This window comes from Octopus bimaculoides, chromosome 5, assembly GCF_046866305.1.
Source record: "Octopus bimaculoides isolate indiv1 chromosome 5, ASM4686630v1, whole genome shotgun sequence".
Taxonomy (NCBI): Eukaryota; Metazoa; Mollusca; class Cephalopoda; order Octopoda; family Octopodidae; genus Octopus; species Octopus bimaculoides.
This window is the reverse complement of record NC_142932.1, coordinates 2,122,238-2,129,737: the sequence shown is the minus strand read 5'-3', so window position 1 is coordinate 2,129,737 and position 7,500 is coordinate 2,122,238. Positions and strand designations below refer to the sequence as shown.

Sequence of the window (7,500 nt, the reverse complement as noted above, 5' to 3'; positions counted from 1 at the left end):
ATCCAGCAAGTTTAGGGGAGTGGGTAAGTCGATTATTGCTATTTATTTTATCGATTCCGAAATGACGAAAGCCAAATTTGGCCTCGGTGGAATTTGAACTCAAAATGTGAAAACAGACAAAATACTGCTATGTATTTTGCCTAGCGGACAGTTTGTCCGTTTGCCGCCTAAACTTACCGTCATTGTTGATAGCATTGTACTCTAGTATATCTGCTAAGCTAGCGACTCAGGACAGATGACGTAACGCCTCCACTGATCAGATAGTTTCTTACAAACATACCATACACATTTTAAACCTATGCATTCTTTGTTAACAAGGTTATTTTATTTTTGTGCATTGCTTTTACTCTGAACATTCCAACAACCCGAACTCTTAAATATTTCATTAAAGACAATTTCATTCACTTCAGTAACAGTTTGTAAGCATTTGCTATTATTTTATTTGTGTATTTATTCAATTTTTGTTAACATTAGCATTTTATTTGTTGCATGTAGTCAGACGTGTTTTTTTTTCTTTAAATAAATCTCTTTGTTCGATTGCGCAAGAGTTTTATATCTGCTTCCTCTGCATTCATTCACATGCACTCTTTACTCAATAAATTTAATTGTGAAGTGGCGACTGTCTGATACAAACTACAGGTTTGTTATCGCGTCGAAAAGTGTGTCTTATCAGAAATATATAAAAGTATCACGAATAAAGATTATTTGAATTACTTTTGGTGTCACCTCTTTATATATATATATATAATGCATGACCTGAACAATGCAACAAAAACTTTCAAAATCTTCACCGATTAACTGGTGAATGAATACTGGTCAGAGAGCCACATGCTAAGTGTAGTAATTCAGAACTGGAAAAGTTACCAGAAAATTAACAATAAAACAAGACGAGAGGTGAACACACGCACACACACACCAACACACACACACACACACACACACACACACACACACACACACACACACACACACACACATACACACACACACAGTGTATTCTTTTTAAAGGGAGACAGCTATATTTCACTTAAAAGGTTGATTTTTACTCCCCTCCTCCGCGTTCGGCGTGATTCTGGACATATATATATATATATTAAAACAACAACACTCATTATTATATTAGGAGATTTTAGCTAAAATTGTAAATATCGACATATCCATCTGTTAGCTACAGATTTAGTTAATTTGCAATTGGAAATCAATGACACAGAAAGGTGCTTGAAATTTAAAGCTTGTATCTCTTTGTATAGAGATACGAAGAAAAGCCTTCTTTCCTTCTTTGAAAGATATCGAGCAGGGCCGAGGGCCTTAAGTTTCTCGATTGTTGTTGATTAGCTCCTGGTTGTCATTCATGGAGCAATACTGTTATCAAAGACATTCCGGCTCTAAAAATCTTGACTTTTCTTTATCTTTGTATTTTGTGTGTTTATAGTTTGCTATTGACCACTGTGCATAGGTATGGGTGAGTGGTTAAGAACTTCGCTTAGCAACCGTGACATCCTGGGTTCCATCCCACAGTTTTGTATCATAAGAAAGTGCTTTAATCAGTCAGTTCTTCAGGTTGATCCAAACCTTGTGAGTCAATTCAAGTAAAAGGAAAGTGTACGGAAGCCCATCAGATGGACTGCATTTATAATTCGAAGATCCAGCTTCTTTACACTTATGCCATGAATGCTCTACTTCAAAATTACATTAGATCACGTGTCTATGGAATACCCAGTCACTTCACATGCTAATTCAATGGGTAAGTTGTTCATTTGATTGAACCAACGGGCGCTCATACAAGAGAGTCGCGAAACGAGCTACAGATATGTTGTCTGCTGGAGATAGTAGATCATTTAGTGTTAGATTTGTGGCTGTTAATTCACATACATACAACGGTGAATATTTTTCTGTTAACTAGAATTCTCCGTCGGATTAAACTCGGGACTACACAGCCGTGAAGGCGCATGGCTCAACGGTTAATATGTCGAGCTCACAATCATGAGGTAGTAAGTTTGATTCCCAGACCGGGTTATGTGTTGTGTTCTTAAGCAAGGCACTTTATTTCGCATTGCTCCAGTTCAGTCAGCTGTAGAAATGAGTTGCGACATCACTGGTGCCAAGCTATATCGGCCCCTTTGCCTTTCCCTTGGATAACATCGGTGGCATGAGAGAGGAGGATGGTATGCATGGGCGACTGCTGGTCTTACATAAACAATCTTACCTGGACTTATGCCTCGGAGGGTAACTTTCTAGGTGCGATCCCATGGTCATTGATGACCGAAAGGGATCTTTATACAACAGTAAGAACAATGCAAATGAGGAACAGAAGAAGCCAAATCAGGACTATACTACAAATAAATAATAATAATAATAATAATAATAATAATAATAATAATAATAATAATAATAGTAATAATAATAAATAAATAAATGAATAAAAGAAAAAAAAAAAGAAATAATGAGATCCCTATCAGAATTTCCGATCATGATTACTCCGTCGATTGAACAGTGTGTTAAAGCCGAAGAATATATACAAGTTAAAAAGTGTCAAGAACATTAATTCTGCTCCCTGCTTGTCTTCCAAATTCTGAATAAATAACATCAAGGTTCTTTGCCCTTTGTGGTTCAACTTCTATTGTTATGTTTTTAAGTTCGCATTTTGATGCCCGTTAGCACTAAGATCGCTAAAGGGTGGGCTGAATTTGTGCCTCATGCCGGCGGAGCAAAGCAACACGAAACTGCTTAAGGGTTACTCTAATTCCATTAGTCGGGATAGACCACATGGGAGCTGAATCTATTGACTAGGAAGCCATGTGGACACACGCACAGAAACCCACATGTATTTGTATAAAAGATGCATGTATACACTGTTTCTTTTATGTTGAAAGGCCTTGTGTGTGTGTGTGTGTGTGTGTGTGTGTATGCATACATACATGCATATACATGTCTAGATAGATAGATAGACAGTTAGACAGATATGTATGTATTTATGTACGTATGTAAATAATACATGATATATTCTCCCCAAAATAATTGCTATAATAATCCTTTCTACTATAGACACAAGGCCTGAAATTTGGAGGGAGAGGGATAGTCGATTATATCGACCCCAGTGCTCAACTGGTACTCATTTTATCGACCCCTAAAGGATGAAAGGCAAAGTTGACCTCGGATGAATTTGAACTCAGAACGTAGCGGCAGAGGAAATACCGCTGAGCATTTAGCCCGGCGTCCGAACGATTCTTCTAGGTCGCTGCAGTAATAATAGCTATAATGATTGCTAGATTTTGTATGTCTGTATCGTAACCTCCACTTTGCATCGCAACTCGCCCGCTCTATGATTCTGTCTGTCTGTCTGCATGTATGTATGTATGTTATCAATCAGTTTCATTTCTGTATTTCTTGTCCATAGAGAAAGAGCCGGACTCTAACATAGATTCAAGGCTCCTTCATTGGAACATTTATCAACATCATCTAGGTATTTGTGCATATGTGTGTGTGTGTGCAGTATTTGGTGTTAGTGTATGCGCAGATTTGTATGTTTGTTTTATGGATGCATTTTTATGTCTAGATGCATGCATATGTATTTATGTGCTAAATTTTTGGAAAGTTTTACATATTTTTACAGTTCCATTGATGGCTTGAATCTGTAGTCTTCTAATCAGCCTTTTTCTTTCAGGTTTTGAGAACCCTAATTTTTCCAGGTTTTTGTTGAGGCAGTTCGTTATATATCCCAATGTACGTATGTATGTATGTATGTATGTATGTATGTATGTATGTATGTATTAAGATAAAACTTACTTGGAAAAGGATTAGCTCCTGGTTGTCATTCATGGAGCAACACACACACACACACACAGTTCGATCAAATAATAATATAAATAATATATAAATGTATGCATATATCCATACATATATGTACATACCTACATCTATATGTATACATACACGCATATATGGGTACAGGACATCACAAAAAAAAAAAAAACGTTAAACACAATGAGAAAACGAAAACAGAAAACGAACATTTCTCGAACAATGAAAAAAAAAGAAAAAACAGAGAAAGGAGATATGCAACATAAAGTGTATATCCCTTCGTCAGTATGTATGTATGTATGTATGTATGTATGTATGTATGTATGTATGTATGTACAAACACGCGCGCGAACACACAAGTACACATAGTTTTAAACCCGTTCGTTAAAGACATTAAGAGACGACTTTCGAAAATTAAAAAAAGTTCTTTTAAAGAATTTTTTTTTATCACAAAACAGAAAGAAAATGATGCATTCTTATTCTTTAAATTTCTTTTCAGGAAACATACGGAAAAATATTTACTTTCCTCTGTTAAATGTTTATAAGTTACTCTCTTCGCAGTAAGAAGTGGCATCTATCTATCTATCTATCTATCTATCTATCTATATATATATATATATATATATATATATATATATATATATATATATATATATATATGTATCTATCTCTCTCTCTCTCTCTCTCTCTCTCTCTATATATATATATATATATATATATATATATATAGGGGATGTTTTCGTATATGGATATGTATGTATATGCATACATATATATATGTGTGAGGTGCTTGCAAATACAGTCCTGTTCTCAGACAGTTATAGCCCCAGAAGTTGTTCATCATAGTTTTACTCATAGGGGTTGATTTACGACTAAACAACAGCAACATTAAAATAACAACAGCCGCAGCAGATGCAGAAGCAGCCATAGTGCCCACAGCAATAGTAGCGGCAGCAACAACAGCAGTAGTAGGGTGCAACAGCAGCAGTAGCGAAAACAACAAGAAAGAGCCAATGTGGATGCCTGTAAGAGGTCGCTGGTTTTACAAGAAATAGCAGCCAAATTTCAGTAAAATAGCAGACATATTTATTTGTCACTTAAGACTTCGATACATTATGTTCGAACCAGTGCGGGATGTCGCGAATGGGATGCTTTTAATTGTTCATGGTATGTAATGTTGACCTAGGGTTAAATAACCACTGCAAGAATAACAGAATTAAAGACCGAGAATAAGGACAGCATCAACGTCAACAACTATAATTAGGGGACAGCGGCAACAGCAAGCAATAGCAGAAAGCGAGCAAGAATAACAATCATCAGAAGTACCAGCACCAACACTACCACTGCCACCACCATCATCACCCCCCCCCCCCAGCAGCCACCGCCATCACCATCACTGCCACCGCTGACACCAGCACCATCACCATCATCATCATTATGAAGATCGTCATCGTCATCACCATCGTTACCAATGCCTAAACATTTATTTTGTCGGTTACGCTGGGACGCCGGTGTTGTTAACGGACACACACGCACACCAACACACACACACACACACACACACACACACACACACTCACACATGTCTGTATATGTGTATGTACACAAGCACATTCAAACTCCCGCACACACAAAAACACGTAGAATCGCTGCTTTCTTTAACATGCCTCGCCGTTTTATTTCACGTCCAATTAGAACCACCACCGACAACGCGAATAAGAACGAGAACAACAACAACAACAACAACAACAACAACAGCAGCAGCAGCAGCAGCAACTAATTGCTGCTTTGTAATAGGTCCGGTGTTCAAATATTGCTAGCGAAAACTATAATTCTGTTTTGGATCCCTGCGAAGATCGATACCTTATCAACAATAGCACTTTTCTGCCATAGAGGCACAAGGCTTGAAATTTAGGAAGGGTGGATAGTGAAAGGGATTAAGTGGATTAAGCTAACCCTCATTTAGTCAGTATTGATCGGTACTTAGTTTCACACCACCAGACTTCGTTAGGATGGAATGCAAAGTTAACTTCGGCGGGTGTTTGAACTCAGAAATGTAAAACAAAAAGCCGGGAGAAATACTGTAAGGCAAGCAGCAACAACTACAAACTACAAAAGAAAACCAACTATTAGAACAACAGTAGTAGCAGCAATAATAACAGTAGCAACTACAAGAACACCGACTACAGAAGCAGCAGGAACTCCAGTAACGGCAAAGCAGCAGCAACGTAGACAACATCAGCAGTAAACTACAAGTTTAAGTTTGTTAGAGAAACCCCGCTGCTTTCAACAGCAGCAGCAGCAGAAGCAGTAGAAACAGCAGCAGCAGTTTTTATACACTCACCTCCATGACGACCACGACGACGACCACCACCACCACCACCACGGCCACCACCACCAACGCCATCACCACCACCACTACAACAACAACAGACACCCACCCACCACAACTACGGTATCAAGCCGAAACCACTACCACACCCGGGTGGTTATAGTTACATATCTCAATTGTTTGTGCGTGCGTGTGTGCATATAAACATATATGTGTGTATGTAGATAAGTAGTAGTGGTGGTGGTAGTAGTAGTAGTGGTGGTGATGGTGGTAGTGTCGAGTGTAGTGGTGGTGCCGGCGGTGGTGGTGGCGTCGACAGAGGGTCGACAAATGTAGTAAGCATAACGATGGGTGCTCGCTTGCTCCCCGCAGCGTTCCACCGGGACTGGTTGTTTGACCAGACGAGGAGGGTGCTGTTGTTGAATGGACCGGGACCAGATCGGGTCGGATCGGATCGGACTGAAGAGGGGTGGGTGCTTTGACCACCACCACCACCACCTTCATCATTACTGTCCCTCCCCCCTCCCCCCACCACGAAAACCGTCTACAAATACAAGAAGGACAATAACAGAAACATTGTCATTTTTACGATAATAAGGATTCTTTGTAGGCCTTTGAAGATGCTACGAAAAGGTGGAGAGGTATTTGACCTTTGAAACAGGTATTACTACTAATTACTATTGTTTCGACTGGAACTTAGATTTAAGACAATGCAGAATATAAGGAGTACATTAAAACAGGAGTTCACGCTTTCAAATATATGCTTTACCTATAGCAAACCCGAGGCTTTTTTCCTACCACAGGTGAGTTGAAATGTATTACTTTACCTTTCATATTTGAATACAGGAGCGGGTATATATATACACACACGCAAACACATACGAGCACGTGCGCACACATGCACAAACACACACACAGACACACACACGCACACTCTCAAGCTCGCACCGGCATGTCTACATATATGTTATCTATCTATCTAGCATACACACACACACACACACACACACACACACACACACATATATATATATATATATATATATATATATATATATATATATATATATATACATACATATATATGTGTATATATATGTGCTCTTTTACTCTTTTATTCCTTTATTTGTTCCAGTCTTTTGACTGGAGCACCGCCTTTAGTCGAACGAATCGACCCCAGGACTTATTCTTTGTAAGCCTAGTACTTATTCTATCTGTCTCTTTCACCGAACCGCTAGGTTACGGGGACGTAAACACTCCAGTATCGGTTGTCAAGCGATGGTGGGGGGATAAACGAACACATATATATATATGACGGGTTTCTTTCAGTTTCCATCTACCAAATCCACTCACAGGGATTTGGTCGG

General features: G+C 38.7%; 1 protein-coding gene and 1 long non-coding RNA gene across 4 annotated transcripts in view; one reads left to right on the top strand and one right to left on the bottom strand.

The window, feature by feature from the left end:
• LOC149135402 (uncharacterized) overlaps window positions 1-7,500 on the bottom strand; it is a 56,221-nt gene that overhangs the window by 25,981 nt on the left and 22,740 nt on the right. The window lies entirely within an intron of this gene.
• LOC106873558 (uncharacterized) overlaps window positions 5,237-7,500 on the top strand; it is an 80,612-nt gene continuing 78,348 nt past the window's right edge. Inside the window, exon 1 of the mRNA XM_052967996.2 lies at window positions 5,237-6,936. Coding sequence (XP_052823956.1) covers window positions 6,844-6,936 — 93 coding nt within the window. The 5' untranslated portion in view covers window positions 5,237-6,843. The remainder of the gene's footprint in view (window positions 6,937-7,500) is intronic.